Source organism: Thalia democratica, chromosome 8, assembly GCF_965202585.1.
Source record: "Thalia democratica chromosome 8, ktThaDemo2.hap1.1, whole genome shotgun sequence".
In the NCBI taxonomy this organism is placed as follows: domain Eukaryota; kingdom Metazoa; phylum Chordata; class Thaliacea; order Salpida; family Salpidae; genus Thalia; species Thalia democratica.
The window spans coordinates 56,119,004-56,144,420 of NC_139172.1; the positions used below are offsets into that span (position 1 = coordinate 56,119,004).

The 25,417-nt window shown below is 22.8% G+C and overlaps 1 protein-coding gene across 1 annotated transcript in view; it reads right to left on the reverse strand.

The window, feature by feature from the left end:
• LOC145843347 (paxillin-like) overlaps positions 1-13,516 on the reverse strand; it is a 30,731-nt gene extending 17,215 nt beyond the window's left edge. Inside the window, exons 1-6 of the mRNA XM_082950812.1 lie at positions 13,413-13,516; positions 11,904-11,995; positions 9,474-9,561; positions 9,144-9,198; positions 7,690-7,828; positions 4,094-4,184 (exon numbers count right to left, since the gene is read on the reverse strand). Of these exons, the coding sequence (XP_082806938.1) occupies positions 4,094-4,184; positions 7,690-7,828; positions 9,144-9,198; positions 9,474-9,561; positions 11,904-11,995; positions 13,413-13,425 (478 nt within the window). The 5' untranslated portion in view covers positions 13,426-13,516. The remainder of the gene's footprint in view (positions 1-4,093; positions 4,185-7,689; positions 7,829-9,143; positions 9,199-9,473; positions 9,562-11,903; positions 11,996-13,412) is intronic.
• Between the last annotated feature and the right edge of the window lie 11,901 nt (positions 13,517-25,417).

Here is a 25,417-nt window from a genome sequence, read left to right on the forward strand (position 1 = left end):
TGGATTGTTTTTGTGTTCTAGGTTTTTCAATTTACTTTATATAAGAGTAACAAAACTTTAAAATTTTATTAATTACCATTTAAATATTATGCTTGAATTAACATCTAATACTTACAAACCGTTTTACTTTCTATATAAAGTTTTGTATAAGTAAATTTGATAAAGCATATAACAGATTTATTTTCAACAAGATAATTTAAATGGTTGTACTTAAAAATTATGAAGTTATTTTGAAGTATTATTTTCATTTGAAAGGAATTTTTAAATAATTTAAGCAACAAACTTACAAGTTAAAAATTTAGTTTATAATTAGTATAGAGTAATTACAAAAACGATTTATTTTGGTACTTAACTACTACAATAAAAATTTAGTTGTTCTAATTTAAAAATATATTTTGAAAAGTTATCAAATCGAAACTTTATATAAAGTTAGACAACTTCAAAATTGTTTTTATAATGCGTATGGAAAATTTTGTACATTTTTTGAGCATTTTATTGTTTTCAAATGATATCAAGGATTGATATTAAAAATTTGAACATTCTCAAGGTTGTACTTACTTAAAGCTTTAAACTTTTACATAAGTTATAATTATGTTATTTTGAAGGATTACTTATATATTTTTTTATACAAAGAATTGTGCAACTTTTAAAGAGTTTAATTACAACAATAAATACATTTTATTCATCGTTTATAGTTTGTTTAAACTTTAAAATCTTTTACGTATACTTTTATTTCGCATTCAGCTTTTTTATCATAGGTTGAGTTTGCTTACTATTAAGCTTCATTAGAAAAGATTATTACATGCTTGACATTTATAAATATCAATTTAGACATAAAATAATAAACTAAAAGGCTTAACTGAATGTAAATAGATTTATTATATCAATTAAATTCGGATTTAGAGCTACTTAACACAAACTAAAACTTTAAATCTAAAAAGTTTCAAATAAAAAGATATAAAAATTAATACTTTAATCCGATTCTACCATATAATTACTTTGAAATTAGCTTTTGCATGTTTTAGTTGTATGATATAGTTGTTATCGAAAATAATACTTATAGATTATCTTTGTGTTCGATATATAATTTTAGATATTGAAACAAATTAACATTATATCTCAAAGATATGTAGTCTTAAAAAAATAAATTTATATATTTTTTCTTTTTATCTGTAAATTTAGTTACACTTAACGTTTTAATTTTAATTCTTATAGTATTATCCAAACTAAATTGTTATTCGTTTCGTTATATTCTGCTAACTAAAGTTAAAAAAAAAAGTTTTAAAAATACATTAAACTCTAAAAAAATTAAAATAACATTTTCGGATTTAATAATTAAATGTTGTAACCAAATTTTTGAAATATAACAAAACTTGGGAAAAATTACACAATTTTTTTTACTTCAGTTTTAAAACAAGACTTTCAACTAAACATTACTTGCTTTAAGAGATTGTAAATATTATTATGCCATAAAGTACTTTACACACACAAAAAACTCAGATTATAAATTGAAAGTTATATACTTTTGTCAAAACATTTTATTTTTATTTGAACAAAAAACTATGTATAGTACCAATAACTTAGTTTCATAGTTATAGCATAAATCAATTTAGTGTTTAATTAAATTTAATGAAACATTTAGTGTATTATTTTAAAATAAAGAACTCCAATATGGAATTTATTTTATAATTTTTTATAATCTCTCAGAAAATACAATTAGAACATTACAAATAATACAAAAATCAATTACTTAGAAAATTCTGTAAACTGGTCGCTTAAGCTAAATCTAAAAAACAAACTTAAACTAATTAAAAGAATAAAACTAAAATTAACAGAAAATAGCTCAACTAAATTTGGCAACCGATAGGTCTTTGGACCAAACTTTTTGAGCGTTTTTGTCCCTCAACCGACAATATAATCAAAGTCTTCTTTGGGTTTGTTAAAATGAAGATTAAATAGGTTTAGTCTAATTACATTACAACTAATAAACAATTCATAAATTTTTCTGTAAAATTATAACTGTCAAATACTTTTTTTTTTCCATCATAACTTTTCTAACAGCTGTAAAGTTTTTTTCTGTCTGTCATCAATTTAAGATTATATGTGCTCATGTTAGTTAATTTTTGTATTGAAATTTCTTAAGAACTGTACAACTTTTTGCTAGTTTCGTAGAAGCATTAATATTTATGTCCAAAGTTTTTTTTGATGACGTCATTTGGAAACTTTACATTTGATTAAGGCTTACAAACAAACATGAATCCTAAAATTGACGGCAAAATATGATATTCTGTGATTTTTTCACATTTCTCTCGCTTTTTTAATAATCATAATAATAAATCCGATAAAAGGTGGCTTCAGTAAGATTTTTCAATCAAAATTTTTGACTTTTGTTGATTGAATAGACTGTAACTTCATTTCTAAAATAACTAAAACAAAAACAATTACACTAAAGACTACATCATATTTTAATTTTGCAGCTAAATAAAAAAATTAAGACAAAAAAGTTTTCTGAAATTTTGACTAAACAAACTACATCTAAAATATTTAATACACAACTTTAAAAAATCTGACATTAGAATTCTTTTGCATAACATAAAATAAAAATAACTTAAAGACTCATTTCAAAATTAATTTCTGTAATTAACATTTAATGTGTGCCGAAACTTTAATATTTTACCAGTTTAAAGCATCACGATTATAAATTTTTTGTATGCTTAAGAGTTTTACAGATGAAAAGAATATTAATCTGGTTTTAGTGTACTAATACAAAAATATCATAGTTTTTGTAACAGTTAGTATATTAGTAGTTTTTTAAATAATTTAATTTACTGATTTTTTATATTGATATTTTACTTTGGGTTATAGTTATCTGTTTTAATCTTGCATAAATAATAGTATTTAAATTATAATAAATTATTTTAATTAAATGAAATTTTAAACTTATACTTAGTTTCACAGTTTAAAAAATATACGTTTAACTTATTTGAACATTATTATATAAATTTTAAGTTTAAAAAAAATTCCACTTAAAAACAAAGTTGAACTGTTTTAGCGTCATGATATCTCATTATAAACTTTTTTTAAACTAATTTATTAAGTACAATTATCTAAACAGCTTTGTTATTTTTTAATTGTTTATATTTAAACAAAAAAACATCTAAAAAAGTTTTATTCTTATAAATTTTTAAATTTATGCTTTTTGAAGCAACTATTTTTCTTTAAACAAAATAAACATCTAGGCAATTTTAGATTGGTAATTTTTAAACCTATACTGCTGGTAACACATAGTTTTATTAAAACAAAATAAATATCTAATCAGTTTCAATTTCATTATTTTTAAGTTAAAAAATTCAAATGTGTTAAAAAAATATCTAACAATTTTTAATTTCATTGTGTTTCAAATAAAAAATTCAAATTTAAAAAAAAAAATATCTAACTATTTTTAATTTCATGGTTGTTTGAAATAAAAAGTTCAAATTTATAAAAAAATATCTAACCATTTTTAATTTCATTATGGTTCAAATAAAAAGTTCAAATTTATAAAAAAATATCTAACAATTTTTAATTTCATTATGTTTCAAATAAAAAGTTCAAATTTATAAAAAAATATCTAACAATTTTTAATTTCATTATGTTTCAAATAAAAAGTTCAAATTTATTAAAAAATATCTTACAATTTTTAATTTCATTATGTTTCAAATAAAAAGTTCAAATTTATAAAAAAAATATCTAACCGTTTTTAATTTCATTATGTTTCAAATAAAAAGTTCAAATTTATAAAAAAAAATATCTAACCATTTTTAATTTCATTATGGTTCAAATAAAAAGTTCAAATTTATAAAAAAATATCTAACAATTTTTAATTTCATTATGTTTCAAATAAAAAGTTCAAATTTATAAAAAAATATCTAACAATTTTTAATTTCATTATGTTTCAAATAAAAAGTTCAAATTTATTAAAAAATATCTTACAATTTTTAATTTCATTATGTTTCAAATAAAAAGTTCAAATTTATAAAAAAAATATCTAACCGTTTTTAATTTCATTATGTTTCAAATAAAAAGTTCAAATTTATAAAAAAAAATATCTAACCATTTTTAATTTCATGGTTGTTTGAAATGGATTTTGATTTATCCGGCTTCGCATAAGCGGGGTCTGAAAGCTCACTGTGGACTGATGATTCCTGTGAAATTTTTTTTTTATTATTATTTAATATTTATTATTTTTAACATGCATAAGTTTTATATGTAAATATACTGTTTTATTTACTTTGTAGCAATATCATTAGTTGTATCACAAAATGTTTATTACTTAAAACAAAAATATTAGGCAATTTATAGGCAATGAATATTCCTGAAAAATAATTTCGAAGGTTTTTTTCAGATTTTTTTCAAAATTGCTTTACTTCTATGTATTTTAGCCTAAAATGTCAAATTCCAGGCTTTTCCAGGTTTTTAGTCAACCCTGTGTACACAGAAAGAAAAATCCTGAACAAAAAATCGTTTAACACTAAGTCGTAAAACTAATACATTAATTGGTAAACAGTTAAAGTTATTTGTTTTTTTAATATGTGTAATTTAAACTTTACAAATAAACAAATGTATAGATTAGACCAGGGTTTCCATAAGTGAGCCAAGTGGTCCCCTTTGGGGCCATGAGCAGCAAAGGGGCCACCGGGGACACATGAAGTTATATTTTGAAGTTTTTACTAGATATTCTGAAGTTGGATGATGAACAGCAAAAAAAAAGAGGTCCTTGGCGTTTTTAATTGTATATTTTCAGTAATCTTGTTGTAGGGGGCCATAGGTTTTTTAAAAGGGGTATCTTGAATAAAGGTTTGGTTAACCTTGGAGTAGATGCTTAATAGTATAAATAAACTGAAGAAAACTTAAATTAAGTAAATCTAGTGGAAAATAGAAGCTAATAAAGTTTTATATGTACATTTATCGCAGAAAAAACTTTGTCATATTTTGCATCTGTAATAAGAATAAATGATTTTGAAAAATGTTTTAAACAAGTTTTCCAAATATGTTGAAAAAGTTCATATTTTTAAAAGATACCCCTTAAGTATATAAAAAAATCAATGCTTTGAATAAAAAGAAGTAAACGCAATAACCTTTATTGCAATATTATGAATCATTGAAAAGTTATTTTAGGTTTTAATTGCTTATAGTAAAAAAATATGACTAACACTTTTATTAGCGGTCATAACAAAAACTTTAAACTTTAAATTTATCTAAAGTTTATATTAAAACTAGAAAATAGCAATGTTTTTTAGTTTGTTAGTTTTAAACAATGCTTGTTTTAATTGGATAACTGCAATTATACAAAAACTTATTATGTTCTATAAAATGCTATTATGCCAGACAACTTAGTTTTTGTAAAGATAAATAAAAGATTTATATTAATTGAATAATTTTAATAAAAACTTACTTTAATGTGAGGCACTAATGTTAACATTTTTGTTTTTATACAAATAAAACTGCAATAAAATAAAATAAAAATTTAAATCTTTTTAAGTAAATTGAACACTTTTGCAATATAAGAAAATAGAATATGTTTTGAAATAAATTACTTGATTAGTACAAATCTAAATTCTGTGCATGTATAAAAAATTCCAAGTGTTTTTAATTCAATATTAGTTACGAGTTTTAATCTGTTTCTTTTTTATTATAACACTATATAAAATATATTTTTTTTACTTTTGCTACAAAAAGCTACCTATACTATTTAACTATTAACTAACTATTTTTTTAATTGTGTTATATAAGAATGTAGATCAAAACTCAGACTTTTACTTAATAAAACATAACAAAAAAAATTGAAATTTATTAAAAACAAACTTTGCATTTTAACACTACTTCATTCGAAGCAAATTATTCTGTTATGAATTTGAGAAAAAAAAACGATTATTTTATTTTCATGTCTTTTTTCTTTAACAACGTGAGTTAATTAACTATTTTACTTGGAATATGATCATGTTGATTAGTCTGATTTTTACTGGAATTAAATATAGTTTATGCTAATAATCGTTTTCAAAAATTATAATAAACAAACAAAAGTTAGAACTTTTTTATTATTTATTTGATATTTTTTTCCGAATAGTTTTAAAAATATAAAGAGGATACCAGTTTTTCATTTTGACTCATTAAAAACTATAGACTTTTTTTTTTAAATTTATATTTAAAAAGTCTTATTGCACTTGTAAGTAATTATTTATTAAGTATCTAACATATTTTAGTATTCTAGTATATGTACATTAAAATAAATTTGGTTTTTAAAAGTATATTGATACTCTAAATAAAATATTATATCTAGAAAAAATTAAAGCAAATTTATTAAATAAAAATATGATTAAAAATTGTGATCGATTTTTGATTTACTTATATTTTTTTTCTAATTTTTAATTTATCAATCAACTTTTCTTAATTAAAATGTTTAATAATAATAATAAAATGAAAAATAATGTAATGTATCTTTATATGTGTCAAACATATTGTAATTTTAGTAGATAATTAAGTGTACAATAATTTTAAACATTCAAACATTAAATATTATACACATTACATTTTTAAATTTTACAAACAAGTATTAAAAAACCGACCTTAAACCTTATTTAGCTTTGTAAAATGTACACTGTACAGTTACATTAACTTGATTAAAACTAATCTTATCAATACTAAAAACTTTATTGAAGACCTATATTTGTTTTATACTCATATTAAGTTTAATTACTTAAAGTTAGTTTAAGTTTATGAAACTCAATCAATATTTAAAGCAAGTGTTCTACACAAGATATTTATTATAAAAGTTCTTAGTTTATGTACTGCTATATTTGTAAAAAACTAAAGTTATTTTTTGATAAAAATATCTTGTTTCTACCTTGTATGAAAACAAATATCAAAAATGTGAAATTGCTTCCAAAGCAAAAAAGTAAGCAAGGGTTGTTAAAAAATAAAATAAAAATTACAAAATACTTATAAATGTTCTGTTATTCAAGCCTGATATTTAAAAGTACCATTGTGGTAATAAAAGAACTTTTATTGCTTAGAGGAAAAACACATTAATTGGGTACAAAGATTTAAAAGTCTAAAAAACTAGCCTGAAATTTTCAAAAAAAAAAAAAAAACTAATTAGAGAACCCAGATACGGCTTACTTGATTTCCTAACTAGTTAGAGTTTCTTTATAAACTAGCCTTGGAGTAGATTGAATGCGTGGCGTCCTTTATATGAAAATTTCTAAATATAGTTTTCTAGTAAACTTTGAACTTTTTACATTCATGCAAATTACACTAACATATTCATATGAAAAATCTAATTTTTCAATATTTTTCAAAATCAAACATACATTTGTACTTTATAAACTCATGTAAACAACAATAATATTACCAAACAACAGGTCGTGAAGGGAATTTTTTAAATTAAATGTATATTTACCTTGTTTTACAATAAAAACTCTGGTATTAATGAAATTAATGTAAATAACAATATTGTGAGTGCAAAAGTCTTAACCTTCAGAGTGAATGTTTGCACAATGAATAATACTTTTATAAATTTTGCAATCAAACAAACCCTGGTATTAATGTACTTAATGTAAATAAAAATATTGTGAGTGCCAAAGTCTTAACATTTAGAGTGAATATTTGTACAATGAATAATATTTTTACAAATTTTGCAATCAAACAAACCCTGGTGTTGTTTACATTCACGTGAAAATCATGCAACGAAGCCATCAAGTCGTCCAACTGCTGAGACGCTGTTGATATTACTGGTTTCTCAGTTGGGGTTTTCCCAATCGGTGCTTCAACGCTGTTGATACTTGATAATCTGTTCATTCATAAAAACAGTAGGTACTCAAAAATATGTTCATTTGCAGAATGACTTTTTAATTACTTTACTTCAAATTATACGTAAATTTTTTCTCTTACTAATAAAGCGGTAAAATAGTTGTTGCGACATAACACAGGGTTGCCACTCTTTGAGTCAAAAAACTGTCATTAGTTTTCTGAGTTTTTTCAAAATCTTACAAATGTTATTTTTACCTTATAAAAACAATAAAAACCAGATTCTTTAACACAATTACTTAAAAAATATCAAAACATCTATACTAAATCAACTAAATTTATTCAAAGTCTAGAAAAAACCGGACTGAGATTTTAAGAAATCTTAAAACTACCTGAAGTTTTTTTAAAGTCTATTGACCTAAGCAATCCTGAATTTTTTTATTTTATAATATCCATGAGTTATCCTGAGTGTGTGGCAACCCTGAAAAAAAGTGTAAAAATAGCTTTGATGTTATTTAAAAACTTTGATTTAAAAAATATATGTGTTAATCAAGTAGTCTGTGTGAAAATTAAAGCTTAATCTACTTGTCAAATAGCTGTAAAATATTGGTATAAAATTTATATATCATTTTCAACCAACTAATTTAACACTCTTAACTAATGTAATACAAATTGATCACTATACTTAAAAATATTTTTAATTTAGCTAAAAATCTTTACTCGTCTTAATAATATACAGCTCTTTAATTTTGTTAATGGTTATTTATAGCTGTTTATTGGGTAAAACATTTTGAACCAAATAGTTTATATTAAGTTTATTCAAGTGATAAACTGTACATTTAAAACAATCATGTCCATTTTTTGTCTGATGTTTCAGACTTTAAGCAGTTAATATTGTTTAATTCAATTAGTTAAAATAGTTTTTTTTTTAAACTGCAAAAATATTTAAAAACTATTGAAAATTAAATACCATAATCAAAATATTTTTGTTTTTTAATATATTGTTAAAAATAACTTTTTAAAATTACTGATTAGGGCCACAGATTGGACTTATCTTAAATATTATCTAATTTTGTAGGAATTTCAGGACTGTACGAGCTATTATAATTGTAAACCACTTATTATAAAATTATCATTTTAAATTGAATAAATACAAGTTTCAACTGTTCAAATGTTAACATATTTGAATCATCAATAAATTTTAGATAATTTTATGACACTGTGTTTTGAAAAATATGTTTTGTTTATTTTGACAAATTTAGCTTGTTTCTAAGTAAATAATTTATGTTTTGTTTATTGATTTTTAAAAATTTTGTTTTTTTTATAAGTAAATAATTATTCAAAAAATTTTTACTAACTTGTCGTTTGAGCTTCTTACATCTGAAAAGCTCGAACCAGTTGAAGTTTTCTTACCTGAGTAAATAATTATTATTAAAAATAAATAAATAAAAAAAAGCTTAAAATAAATTATTAAGTTTTAATAAATATAATATTGTGAATACAACTTTACAACTTTATTGGAGAAAATAAATTATGACGAAAACAAAAATAATTTAAAACCAAAAGCAATCAATAAAAAGTATGCTCATAGAAAAAGTTATATTTCAAAAAGATGACAAAAACAATCTAATACATAATTATTTTTATAATGTTATTTATTTCAAAACAAATGGTTTATAAAAACTAACCAACAGACGAAACTGTATCTAATGCCTGCAAATCATTCAACAAATCATCTAATTCATCAATATTTGCATTTGAATTTTGAAACCCAACCTGAAATTATTTGGTTTGCTGATAAAAGTTTTTGAGTTTAAATGTTTAACTTAATTTTTTTAAGTCGAAGTTTTATATAATTTAAATGGTTAAATTATTTTTTTAATAAAGAATAAAACTTCTTTAAATACTTTAAGATTTAAAGTATACTCATAAATAAAACTTTTAAATAGAAATTAGTTTCTAATAGCTGAAATTTTAACAGTACTAATAATTTTCTAAACAATATTTAATAAAGTCTGGATCAAAGTAATTTTTCTAAATGTGTTTTTACTAAGAAAAATCAGTCATTTGCTTAATGTTCTAAATATTGTTTAGAAATATATTTCCACTAAACTTTTCTTGGTTTCTGTTTTAAGGGAAAAAATGTAGTTATTTATATGTAACAACCAAAGTTTGGTTTGTATAACTGAATTTGTTTGTTTTTATTGAAGTTACTAAAGAAAACTTCAGTGTTTATTGTAAGAGTTTGTGCTTAAAGGGATAAATCAGATACTTTTACGAAGGTGCTAAGAAAAATATACTTTTTTAATTTGTCTTCTGCAACTTTTAACCATTTATCAGTTTTACTATTATAATAATTAATTTTGCCTTTAGAAATATTTATCAAATAGATCATTAACTTATCATTTTCTAAAAAAAAATGGTTTTTTATTGGGTATTTTTCATACTTTTTATTCACCCTAAAATGTGAACATTTGAAAACTGTTTGTCAAACATTTCTTTAAAAATTTGAAGTTTCAAAAAAATATGTAAACTCGCTGTTGCAGAACTTCAAATATTCCCAGAATACTGACGAAAACTTATGATCATACCAGGTATTGGAAAATTCTAAGGTTGACAGACTGGAAGACTCAAAGATGTTTTGTTAACTTTATTGTCTAAAAAAGAAAATGTTGCAAAATATTTATGAAATTTGCACAAAAGTTAAACTATTATCAAAATGTTTATAAGTATGTTTACCCTGAACTTGTTTCTAAAACAACTCATAAGTTAAATACAGTATGTGTCTATACCTGGATTTAATATCATTGTGGAAAAAATAACTGAGAGGCTTAAAAAAGTAACTGTAGTTCATGAGGTTTTATATTGAAACAATGTAAATGTTTCAGAAAAAAACTGTATTTTATTTCAAAAAACTTAAGGCCATAGGAAGTCAAGAAACTATATTTACAAAAATCAATTTTAGCGATCACATAAAACAAATTTTGAGAGTATAAAATTTACTTTTGAAGTATGTGTATTTTTTCAAAACCTTTTTGACACAAATGTGTTGACCAGAATTTTTTAATCATCAGTTTTTTCAGAAACTTGAAAGATCACTAAACATCTACTTACTTTATATTTGTGCTTTCAACTAGAGATTGTACAGTTTTGGAAAAATCATTAAAAGTTTTTAAAAATGTTTTGTATTGAAACATTTTAAATAATGAAAAGCAAGTATTTTTGAAAAAAAGAGTGATTTTTGCATTCTAAAATGAAATAAATTAGGTGAATGGTTGATATTTAGTAAAATACTTGAAAAGTTTAAAGAAGTCTAAAGATTTAAAAAAGCTTAGGAGATAAGCGATCATTAATGAAAAAACCGCCTTTTATTATACTTTTCCAATAAGGGACCTATTAAAATCACCAATATAGTGATCTCTTATATCTCAATATTACTTTAATTTTTAAGCTGTAAAAAATCTCTGATCGCTAAGATAAGCTCAACTTTAAAAAAAAATTGAACATTTTTATGACCTTTATTATTATGTCCTCATACTATAACTTTTTTATTATTTATCAATTTACATCAAAGTACTCAAATGTGCTTTTTTGGTTATTTAAATATTTACTGGTACAAACTAATATCATAAGACTTATTTGTTAAGAAGAGATGTATATGTATATGTTTTTATTACATAAAATAACTTAATAGTCTGTTGTTTTGTAAGTTTAAGTATTTTTTACTTACATCAAAATTTTTATTAACTTACATCAAAAGAATCAATTGTTTAGGAGAGTAATATATTATTACAGAAACTTAAACAAAATGATTTAACTATGTTTATATTTTATTTTCTTCAACTTACATCAAATGATTCAATTATGTTCATTTTTAGATTTTTTATTAACTTACATCAAAAGATTCAATTGTTTAGAAGAGTTATATATTATTATAGAAACTTACACCAAATTATTTTTATTTTTAGTTTTCTTTAACTTACATCAAAAGATTCAATTATGTTTATTTTTAGATTTTTTATTAACTTACATCAAAACATTCAATTGTTTAGGAGAGTTATATATTATTATAGAAACTTACACCAAATTATTTTTATTTTTAGTTTTCTTTAACTTACATCAAAAGACTCAATTGTCTGTTGTTTCGGAGATTTGGCTTCAGGAGTTATGGCATCTGGAATCGTGGCCTCCAAATCTTGAAGCAGAACATCTGAAAAAAATAATTTAAAAAATAAACTTTAGTACAGTACAGTGGGTATTATCCTTTGATGTTTTTAACATTATAAAAACAAAAAAGTGTTACATTTTTGTACCATAAACAGTAATCAGAATAAAACACTTTAACTCTTTTAATGATTAATGAAAAATAAATTTGTATTTATTCGTATAATTATTTAAAAGTTACATAAAGAAAATCTTAACAAGTTTGTAAAGATTCAAAATAAAAAGCTTAAATAAAATAAAAGGATAAAGGGAAAGGGCAAATTTTATAGCTTCTGGACTACATTTACCAGAAAATGTTTTTGATTTTAAAAAACGTTTTTGTGAACCATTTAGTTTTAAAAAGTATAAGATTTGAAAAATCTTCAAAACCAAAGTTTCAATGAAACAATGGCAATTAAGTAAACAGTACATTTGAAAATATGTAACAAAGAACATATTTTTTTGCGTTCAACGAACTTTTTACAAGGTAAAAGTAAACTGAGCATACAAAGCATGGGTCAGTAAATTGCAGCATGCTGCATGAAAATTTTGTTCAACTATCTTAATATATTTTTGTTTTTCAGAAAGATGTTTAAAACTTTAGTGTCATTTATAAAAGTTAATTCATCATTTATTTATTTTCGTAAAAAACAGTTTAAAAAAATAAAATATAAACATATAAAAACAGTCTTTTTTCAAATTTCTGACCTATGGTATAGGGGAGATAGTTTTATTTTTGTTTTTATATAATTTTGTAAAAATAATAAACCAACTGTGTGCTTTTGTATTCTTAAAACTTATAAACACTTTTCCTGATAACTTGGAACTTTCTATCATAAAACTTTATTTTTAATACTTATATATTAAGTAATATTTTTTCTCAAGACATCTAACTCAACAGACTAGGTTTTGTAATTGACTATAGAAAACTACTTATGTAGTTGTTATAAAAAATTAAATAAAGTAGATTTTAACAACCAAAAAAATATAGTTTAAATGCTAACAAGCATGTTTTTAGATACAAGTATGTATTCTATACAGTTCTAATTTAAACAAATTTAACTCTAGTTTTTAACAAAAATTTATAAATATAAACTATATTAAAACTGTGATTGAAGTAGGTTAGTCAACATAATTTAAAACGTTAATGGTTGCAAAATATTTTTTTGGTAATTTACAGTGTTAGTTTAAAACCGACTTAAAGTAAATATAATTTTAAGTTCCAATAAACAAAGCATTTATAAATTACTATTTAAATATTTGATAAGACTAAAAATCTCGAATTGTGATTAAATGATAGTTTTTAAATACAATTTTAATTTTTGTTGCAATAATTTAACACACAAATATATCATTTTATTTAAATAGAAATTGATGAAAGTTTATATAAATACAACTGATTAACAAAATACACTATTTCTTACCTAAGTCATCCATAATGAGTATCGGTCTTCCAAAATTAAAAAAAACAATATATATTTTATCTGAAAAACGTTTTATTTGAAGATTTCATTTTTAGTTTTTCACTGAAAAAAAAATTACATATTTATTTTAGAATACTAGTCAATTTTAAAAAGAAGTAAAAACAATAACTGCAATAATAAAACAATTCGATTAATAAAAAATATTTAAAACATTCATAACTAAATTTTTTAAATAAACTTTCAAAGTTATCTAATAAACTGTCATGATATTAAAAATAAGACTTAATCATTTCTTAAGTTAATTAATAATAAAAAAAGGATTATGACAACCTAATTAAAACTTTAGTTTAAAATACCATTAAAAATATTCAGTTTAAATAAAATTTTTATAATCACAATAAAGTAATAATATTTTTAAAGAGCTTTAAAGATTTTACATGAAAATTAATTTAAATATATGATATTTTAAGCTTGGAAATAGTTAAACTTAGAAGATTAACTTTATAATCTATTTATTATAATAAATCACTTTTTCATTCATCTTTTTTTCTTAACTTTATATAGGTTTAATTATTCAGGGCTGCCAAAGGTTATTTAAAATAAAAATTCATTAGTTTTTAAAATTTTTGGATTTTTTTTAAACAAGCTCTTTGTCTTTTATTGGTAGAAAACTAAATTTGTTTTAAAAAACATCATAAATTGTATAACAACATTGAAAAGTTGTTTTCTTTAAAGCTATTTTTAATGTTCTTACTAAAAAAATTGGTTGACTTTATTTTCTTTATAATAGCATTTTTGTAACTTATCAAAATTTCATTACTTAACATGAAAAACTTTTTAAAATCACATGTTTTTCCTATTTTTATTTGAAATTCTCAGATTTCAGGTAAATTTTACACAAACACCTAATTTTCAAGTTTTTTGGGAAGCTTGATTATTTTGTTTTTTAAACACTAATAATTTTTAAAAAAGTACTGGTTCACTAATACAACTACTTTGAAAACAAATAAGCTATCATTTTAATAAAACAATTTTATCCTAAAGTTTCAAGTAAAAACATCTTTGGGAAACCAACTATATTGAACTTATGGATAAAAGTATAAAAACATGAATTATCATAAACATTTTTTAAACCAAGTGATTGGTGATTTAGTCTTCATCTAAAATTTATTGAATTGTAAATATAATTTTATTAGAATTATTAAAGCAGAGTAACCAAGTAAACTTCAGTATGGTTTGATCACTAATAATTATAAACTTTAAAAAATAAACTATTAAAATGTTAGTGGTATAAAATAAATATTTCAATAAAGCATAAATGAATAAGTTACCTACTAATTTTATTTTTGATCATATAGTACTAACTAATTTTCAAGTATATATTTATACTTGTATCAAGTATATATTATAATTTTCAAGTATTATAATAGTCAAACAAAACTACCAATCAAGTTACGGGTTAGTAGTAACAGTGGCAGTAAAAAAAATTGAAAACCAAAATTAATAAATTGAAAAAAAAGAGGGTAGTTAAATACAAAAAAAAATACCGACCAAGGGTAAAGGGTAAGAGTGATAGTAAAAACAATAATTAAGTTTAAAGATGATTGCAAAAATGTCCTATTGTGACATCTACCAATTTCAGGTTAGTAAATATTGATCAAATAAAATTATTTAGTTTGAAAAAAGCGGTTAAAACTTGTTGAATTTTTAAACTATAGATAAAACAATTAAAATATACTTCTGTAAATACTTTGGTGTTCCAACCTCAAGTATGTGATCATTGTTACTTAAATCAGCTGATATAACTCAAGTAGATTGTCAATAAATATTTAACTTTATTTAAAGCATGATGTAGTAAAATATTTTTAAAACATTATTTCTTTAATTATGCTTACATAATTTCTTATACTGTGCACAGAAAGTTTGATGAAAAGTAAAACTTTTTCTAAATAATGTACACAAGTGGCCACTGAATTTTTGATTACATCAAAATTAAAAACAAAAACTAAGTGATAATCAGAGGAGTTTACACTAAACTGTCAAAATTTTTATAATAATTGATGTGCACAGCTTTGAAAAGTTTTGAGAACCACTAACATTGTAAACCAACTCAAAAGAATAATTTAAAACTATGATACTGTTTGCAGGGTTGCCTATTTTAAGTCAAAAAAAAAATTGACCAAAAAATGTCCTGAGTCAAACGAAACTTCTTAATCATTAAAAAAAAAACCTCAAACAGTTTTTACTTAAATAAATTTTTCAATGTGATTAAAAATTAAGTTTTTGAATAAAATTGATTACAAAATATCAAAATATTGAAACTGGAACAATAAAATCTCATTCAAAAACTAGGAAAAGAATGGACTGAGGAGACTTTCAAAAATCTCAAAACTTTAATATATCTATAAAAATAAAATGGCGTGGGTCATCCTAGTTTATAAAAAGTTTAAACTGTCCTGAGATATTAAGTGGCAGGCAACCCTGTAACAAAAAATATATTTAAATATTTGTAAAGAAAGAAAGAAGCTAATTAACTCAAAATTAATAAAAATTAACATAAAGTTTAACAAAAGTATAAAACTTTTTGAATATCATATACAACAATAACAAAAAATTTACACTGTTTTAGTTTATTTATAGTTATAAGCTATTTTTCATCAACTAAATTCAAAACATGCAATTTATCAAAATTAAATTATTTTAGCATTTACACCTGATAGTTTGTTTACCATATAAGGTGAGATTAAAAAGCAAAAAAGGTGTTTTTTGAATTGAAACCGAGCTACCAAAGTTAAAAGACCTAAAATATATTTATCCATTTCTGTTTTTTATAAAAGGTTTGACCAATTCGATCATCAGACCACACACTTTCGGTAGACTAAGGCCGGTCTCGTTCTTAATAAAACTCGTTCTTATAAGAAATTTAACATTATATTATTATTCTTATTTTATTCAGTTGTTACATTTTCGTAGTAGCTGCTCCTGTAAAACGGTAAAAATTTATATATTTATTTAAATAATCATAAAAATCGAAATCTAAGGGAGGAGAGGACGTAGTGACCACGTAGTGATGACGTAGTGACCACGTAGTGATGACGTAGTGACCACGGTAGACTTATGTCTATGATAAAAGGAGAGCTGCCAACTTCAAATAAATTTTTTAACTTAAATAATTGAGGAAAAAATTAAGGACAATTTTAAATAGTTTACTTTAATTAATATAAACACTTAATATTTCGAAAAAGTGTTTAGTTAGAACCAAATGATGTACAGGTCGATAACCAAAAGTTTTATCTTTATAATGTTGATAAGACTTCGTTCTTTTACTATTTTGCTGACAACGTTTTTCTTTTTTTTCGTTATTATCTATGACTTATAAATCATAATAAAGAAAAAACTCTCATTTCTGCTTTTTTTTTTGTGTTTTATTATTTTTTGAAATGGTTTATGACCAGTAATAAAAACAAATAGTAAAAATACAAACTTAATATTTTACTATTTAACTTCAAAATGAAATAAAGTTGTTCAATTTATAGTTTTTCTTTTTTTTGTTTAGCTATATAATTTTGTAACTTCATAATGCTTTCCAAATAAAATTATTTTTAAAAATATTTATAAACTTTAATAATAGGATTATAACAAATATGTAAACCAAAGATTAATAAAACGTTTACATTTTTTATTTTTTTTAGCTATTAAGAGTGTAATAAATATTTAATTACCACTAGTAAACTGTTAAGAATAAAGATACTTATATATTTTGGAACAACATAATGTATTACAAAACTAAGTTTGTTTTGATTAATTAATTACAAGTTTTAATATTAAAATTTGATACCTGTTCCGTAATCATCCAGAATATGGATTCAAGATATCAATGTTTTAATAAACTAAAACTTTTTTGCGATATTTTGCTTAATTTCAAAACAAAAATAAAAGTTATATATTTTTGTCAAATATATTTCAACAAATAAGTATAAAAGACTAAAATTCCATCTCGATAAAATGTTAAACCGATTCTTCTTTAATGGTGTTAAACTAAACTATAGGTTTAAGAATAAGTAGTCGTTTTATCTTTTATTTCTCATACACTATCATAGCAAGGTTACTATGACTTCAGCGCGTTAAAATAATATTAATTTCTTTTGTTGTTTTGTTTTTTATTCAGGCGTCGTTAAAATAATAACAAGTGTTTCTTTAATTTTTAACATCAGTAACAGTAAAATTTTAGTATGTTTTGGCTTGGTAAGTATCAAGTGTTTTATTCCAATCTTTAATTGATTAAAAAATTATCTATTTTAATGAATGCTTTATTAAATGTGCAGTTGTTTAAAGTAGTCTTAGTGCAGCTCAAAACAAAAATGAATTTTCATTGTTTTTAACAGGTTTTCATTAGTTTTTATAGTTTAAATTGTTTTAACATACATTATTTATCTTTTTTCTAAATTGTGCATATTAGAGAACCAAAAATGATCGAGAATCGTTTTTTTTTTGTACTTATATTTAAAAATTTTTGATTAGTTATGCTAAAAAAATTTGTAACACTTTATTTTTATTGTAAATAAACATTTTTTTTGTTAATTTATAACTTTTTAGTTTGACTAACCCCTCTTGGCGCCCAAAGTGGCCATGAGAAATTTTTTTGAAACACTTTTTAAAACGAATATAATTTAAATATTAAATACATTTAATAAGAGATTTGAATATTTTTTGAAAAATGAACAAATGTTCAGGATTTTTTCAATTTATCTTATTTAACTGCAAATGGTGTGCTTAATTTAGTTTATACATCAAAAAGCCAGGAAATGTAGAAAAATTTTTATTGTACATAATTAAAAAAAAAACAGTTAAAGCGAAGTTTAGGTTAAAAATAACTTTTAGGCTTATTTAATAAAATTCAAAAAAATCTTTTAGATAAAACATTAATATATTTGACACCTTTTTACTGCTTTAAAACTTTTGCCAACTTAAATCTAGAAAGATTTTTTTTTGTTTATAAAAAAAAAACAATTCTTCTTTAATGGTGTTAAATTAAATTACAGGTTTAAGAATAAGTAGTCATTTCATATTTTATTTCTCATACACTATCATAGCAAGGTTACTATGACTTCAGCGCGTTAAAATAATATTAATTTTTTTGTTGTTTTGTTTGTTGTTCAGGCGTCGTTAAAATAATAACAAGTTTTTTAAAATTTTTAACATCAGTAACAGTCAGTTAAATTTCAGCATGTTTCGGCTTGGTAAGTATTAAAACATTTTTCTATTTTTTTTATTTAAATAGTTAGCTGTCTTATACCGCACTTACTAAGCGTAGCTCAAACTAGAAAACTATTTTATTACTTTTATCGTAGTCTAAAAAACTAGAGAGTTTTTACATATTTTGTTAGATTTCTTAAAAGTTTATCTACTTGAAGAAAAATTTAAAAAGTTAATTACTGTTTATTTTAGTTGAACCTCTGTTTTCCAAATTTTTTTACGTCGGGTTTAAAACTAAATAAACATTATATTGTTTTTTTAAAACTTTGTAGGTTGTGCAACCAGGATTGTGCAAAACTGTTTCCCCCTACAAAGAAATTAAAAATTCCCGATTTACCGACAATTTTTAAGATTCTACTATGCGCGAAATATTTTCTTGTGTGAGTTTTATAACTTCCCTCGCTAACGATCATTTTCGCTTTTCATCGTGAACTCAAGAATATCTAGTATAATTTTAAACTTATGTCATTATGGATCTCTCATTGCTTAGTTTTTTTGTTGTTTATAACTTTTTGCAAACTTAAATATAGCGAGAAAGTTTAGTATATTTTGTTTAATAAAAAAATGAATCTATTTTCATGCTGTTAAATTAAAATAGTTAGAAAAAAATGTTTTAACTTTTTATTAGTCGTACGCTATCATAGCAAAATTACTATGACTTCAGCGCGTTAAAATAATATTAATTTTTTGTTGTTGTTTTGTTTGTTGTTCAGGCGTGGTACAATGAATAAGAAGTTTTTAAATTTCAAATTTTCATTCAGTTTAGTTCCAGTTTTTTAGAGCTAGGTTTTTATAAAAATAGTTTTTTAAGTTTTTTTATACTTAGTTATTTCATATAGATTTTATTTAGCCTAGCTCGAACAAAAAATATTTTTACTGTTTTTGTAGTAATTTGGGTAGCTTGAATTGTTTTTACCTATCTTGTTAGATTTTCTTAAAAGTTAATTTTTGTTTAGAGAAATAAAAGACTTGATTGTTGTAAGTTTGTTTAAAAATTTCTGATTAGTTAAAATCTTATTTATTACATTTATATTTGCACTAAACAAACATGATTTTGTTTTTTTTTAAATGTTTTGTTTGACTAACCTTCTAAAACAGGGTTTCCCGAACTTTTTCTAACTCGCTTTCTTTAAAAAAATTTAAAAAGCAATGGCCCCAATCAACTAACATTTCTTAAAAGATATTTTCTTGTAAAGTTTAAAAAACTACCCTTATGTACGCATAAGACGTTTTTTTGCTGTTCGTCTAACTAACTAGCAAGCATTTCTAATATAATTTTTTAACTATGACATCATGCCCCCCCCCCCCGACCCAGCTTATGACCTCCTTTTAAGAACTTTGATCTACTCAAATTTCAAAATTCACCTGCAATATCTAGCATGAGTTTCCAAAATACTCTTAAACAAACCTTTAATTTCTATCAATCGATTTCCACAATATCTTTTACAAGTTTTAAATATTTCTACAAGTAGAGCTAGGAAGCTAGGAAGCAGAAGGAATTTGATTATAAAGTGTCTTTATTTAGTTAAATTATATATTTTTTATCCGTTAGTAGTATTTGAGTTTAATTATTTATTACTTTACACTGATTATTTATTGTGCTTATTACTTTGTTAGTTTTAACTTTTTGTGTTTTTGTTTAAAAACTTATTCATAGTTTTAGAATTGTTCTACTGTTAAGTTCTGACGAAAAGTAGTGTAATACGTATAAACTATCACAGAAAACTTGAGAGAGTGTTTTATTTATTTGTTTTTGCATTAAATATGAATTAGCTGATAATCTTTGAAGTATTAGGGAAGCCCCTTTGTTAGTCACGACCTCCTCCCTCTATCGCCCCTTTGTAACTTTCTGTGATGGCCTCCAAGGGGACTGTATGACCCTTGTGGGAAACCCCCTGTGGAAAAACCCCTGGGGAAACCCTGTTCTAAACAAATATAGTTTGAATATCAAGTACTCTCGATAAAACGTTTTGAGGTTTGTCGAAAATTTTTCAATTGAACAAGATGTTTTCATTTTATTTTGTTTAAGTGTAGATGATGTGCTTAATTAAATTTAAATATCAACAATCTAGTAGATGTACAAAATAAAATTTTCTTACATGGTCAAAAAATGCAATTAAAACAACGTCTACACATTAAATGACTTATAAACTTTTTAAACCTAAATAATTATAAAAATTTAAAACAGTTTAAAATGAAATTTGACAACTTTTTTATTGTTTGTACAGAGCGCGCACATTTTGTGCATAAAAATAAATTTCGTTTTTACTTTTTTAAACTAAATTAAGGGTTTAAGAATAAATAACATTTTTAGTTTTTATTTTATTTGTCATATGTTATCTTAGTAACGTTTCTATGACTTTAGCGCGTTGAAATAATATCAATTTCTTTTGTTGTTTGTTTTTACTCGGGCGTGGTTTAACTAAAACAAAATGTAAATTAAAACTGCCATAAAGAATTAAGTATACCTTATTTATCATAATAACAACCTAAAGTTAAAAAAACAATTTTTTTTATACAGTAACTTCTCGCTTATTTACGCACATTGTGTCTATAGAAAAAAATGCGTAATGATACGAGAGGTACCAAATATACTTACTACAACGGCTATTTTTTGATATTGCTTCTAGTTAAAAGCAGACTGGGGACTTTCCCACTTTTAACAATTTGTTTACTTTATAAATATGCAAACAAAAGATAAAACTATACATATATTAAAAAAACTAAACTTATATAAAATAAGAATACTTTTAGAAAAATTTTACTAATTTTAATAATAAGTAGACTTTATCTTTATTTGTATGTGACTTATTTGATACTTAACATTTAAACTCTATTTTACTTAGCAAATTTAATTTATAATTAAGAACTTGGCAGTTATTAATTAAGAAATGGTGTGATGTTTATATTAATATTTGTTTCTATAGCCTTTTACAAAAATATGCATTTGGTGCTGTAATGGATTTTGAACAAAATTATATAAATATAAAAAATGTTTAATAAAAATTGTTTATGTTAGTGATAATGCTTATCAATTAGCTAAGGAACATAAGTTTACAAAGTCTAAAGATATAGAGAGGTGAGTTAGCATTTTAAAAATTATTCAAATCAAAAATATACAATATGCATGTTTTGTGCATTACAAAAGAATTAAAATTTTAATTTTTCGACTTTTTTAGAATTCTGACATGCGTAACTAAATGAGAGTGCGTAACGTCACGAGTGCGTAAAGATGCGAGAGGTTACTGTAATTATAAACTGTTTTATCAATAAACTTTTTTGGTTAAGCTAAATAATTCTTTTGAACGAAGTTTTTGTTGTACAGTTTAACCTTTTGAGTATTTCAAAAGTTGCAAACCTTCATATAAAATTAATTAACAAACTGAAATGGATTTTGTTATTATATCATTATTTATTCAAAGACACATTTTTTCACCATACTTTGTAGTTTCTAGACACTGAAAAATCACAACTTAATTCAGAAAATTTCTAATAGAATTTTCGATAACAAAACAGTATTAATGACAACACAACATTTTAAAAATATTATTACTTCAACGTTTACCATGAGCTTTGATAGAAACATTTCTATGATGTCTCTTGAAGCAAGTCTTTTGGTCTTTTACTTGTTTTGAATATTTTCTAGCTTTTAAATTTGTTTTAGTTTATCATAAAGAAGTTATTATAACTTCAACAAAATAAAAAAATATTTGATAGTTTTGTTATAATGCTTGTTTTAGGGGTAGCTTCTAAAATATTAGTTTTTTCAAACTTTTAAAGTTTCAAAATATCAGAAACATTTGTTTTAGCTTCTTGTTATGTAGTTTTTAAGTGTATATCATTTTAAAAGTTACATATTAAATTACATATTTGAAATTTTGTGTGTATAACTAATAATATTGATGAATAATAGTATTTTAACTTATTTTTCTGCATTTTAAGTTAATTTTCCTCATTGAAAGCCTAAATTATTATTACTATTTAAGTTTTATTTATAAGAACAGTAATTAAAAAACGATTAAACTGTTAAATATTTTTATTATATTATTTGATTAGTAATATAAAAAGTAAACTACCTACAGTTTAAATATTATAAAAAAGATATGATAAATTCAAATAAGTTTAAATAACATATATTTATATATTTTTTAAAATAATTAAAATTAATATACTTAGTAACTTACATTTTTTGCTTAAAAACACATAACAGTAGAAGTAATTAGCCTATACAATTATTAAAACCTTTAAATTCTGTATGCTTAAAAGAATTGCTATTTTTAAAAATAAATTAATAAAACTAATGCTTAAAACTTATATGTCACACTATCAAAAGTAATATTTTTGAGGAAACATAGTTTATAAACGTGTTGTTTCTAATAATTTAACAAAATGGAAAACCAAATGACAATTTCAACAATTTCTGATGAGCTGTATGATGACGTAATAATTTACAAACTGTTCAGCAATCCGATTTTGTTGAATACTGTGAAACGAATTGAAAATATTGAAGTTTTCAAAACCCTGAAACCCTTTTGCCCTGATCAATTGAAAGTGTGTTTTTTTTTTAATTAGTCACAAGTAAATGTGTAATTTGAGAATTTGGAAACAATTTAATATAGGATGAGATTCGAAGACTTGAAAATGAAGGAAGGATTTTTGAGATCGCTGAACTGATTCTATACAAAGGAGCTTGTCGTAAAATTGTTCCTGGATGGAGCGAGGCACTTGTGACTTTGTTAGAAGAAAACAACTTCAAGGAAATTTCTGATGCTATCAAACCTAGTAAGTTAATACTGTGTTACTTCTTAAACTTATAAAAAATTAAATTTTAAAGTAAAATTTAAGCATTATCAATAATACATATAATACTACATAAAAACTTAGAATTAACTAAAAGTAAGTTATTAATAAATATTAAAATACGCATGAACAAGCATTAGACTATAGTATTTAAACGGTCAATCATATGCCAATATTATTTTTTTAAACAGTTTTAATTAGTTGTTTAATTTAACAGCTAACGATGATCTTTCAGACTTCAATGAAAATAATGGATTGTATGGTAAGAAAGTTGTTACTACTTTTTAAAATCTTTAAATTTTACTATGCGTTTGAATTTTTTTAAAGTTTATCTACCTAAGTTTTTATTTTGTACTTCGTCAACGTAAGACAACTTAAATTGCTCACTTAAAAATATCAAACTGCTACTACTTTATACAGTATCTTGTATGCTATACTGAGCTTTTTTAGTATTTAGAACTTATTTACTTCCATTAATGTAACATACTTAACAAACAAATATCTTTTTACGTTTTGTGTTGGATGAAACTAGTGAAAAACCAAGTTTTTCATTAACTATTTTAACATAAAATTGTGTTCTTTGTAATATTTAGAAGTTTTAATGTTAGGTTACTTCAGTAAAAATCACCAAGCATAAACAAAGATATTTTTGGATGTTGTGATCTTACACATAAGTAAATCATATTCCTATTAGAAACTTAAGGGTTTAACGCAGAACTTTACTCTAAACAGGGATATCTTTAAAAAGTATCAAAATATGTAATTAAATCGTTTTTTATGATACTTAAAAATAAGTTATTAATCTGACAATAAACCTTTGGTTTATCTAAGTTTAGGGTTTTTGCAGTCATAAGGTCCATATTAAGTTTAATTTGTAATATCAGTTTTTATATTTTTGTTTAGTAGAACAATAACAGTGGTCAGTTTATCAAGTTTTCAAGCGTTTATAAAAATATCTTTAATTGAACTTACTTATAGTTTTTTAGCTTTAAACTTGTACAACATTATTTAAACAGATTTCTATTTGGTCTGGTATGTATAAGAAAAACAACAAAACTGTTTTTTTTTTAATTTTTAGATGCTTTTTGTTTCAGTATAAAAAATAAGTAGATAACGAATCTATTAACATTTCATATGAACTATTATACAAAATCTATTAAAAAGTAAAAAAAATCATCACAATTTAAGTTGAGATATCTTTAAGTTTACTAAAAGTTATGAAATAGCATAATAGATGTTGACAATTAACTATTTTAAAACTATTGTTTTTGCTGGAAATTTTATTTTTTATTTATATCATTGATATAACTAGTTTTTAATTAACAAGAAAAATAGATTTTTTTTTCAAATTAGTTTTGATTAATAACATCATTTTTAATGTCAGTGGTTTACAGATGGATGTTTAATACTACAAATAAAAGAGGTTCTACAGAATAATTGTGGTATCCTTTCTGATCCGATGGGAAAACCTGACACTGTTCAGATGAGTCAAGATGTGCCGATAGTTCATCCGATCATCAAGTGTAGTAGAGATCACTTCAGAAAGAATACAGCTTTCACAGATGGAACGTATCGAGTTCTTGATGAACAAAGAAGTGCTTACAGAGGAGCTGTAAAAGTTCAATTTGATGATGTTGTCGGGTTAGCAAAATTTTAAATACTTGTTCATATGACAACGTATTGTCTATTTTAAACTACCACTTTAAGGGTTAAAAACTTTACTTAAAACAATTGAAATTTAAGAAAAGCCTATTCTATGAATAACTTTTCTTATCGACTTGTGTTTATGTTTGCTAAAACTTTAAAGCTTTCTAAAATATAGTATTAAATAAAAGAAATATTTAATTAATGCTAAATAAGCAATTTATGATTTTAAGTGTAAAATAAGTTAAAGAATGGTTTAATAAGTTTATTTGTAATTTATTTTCTCTGTTTAGTTCTAATAAAAG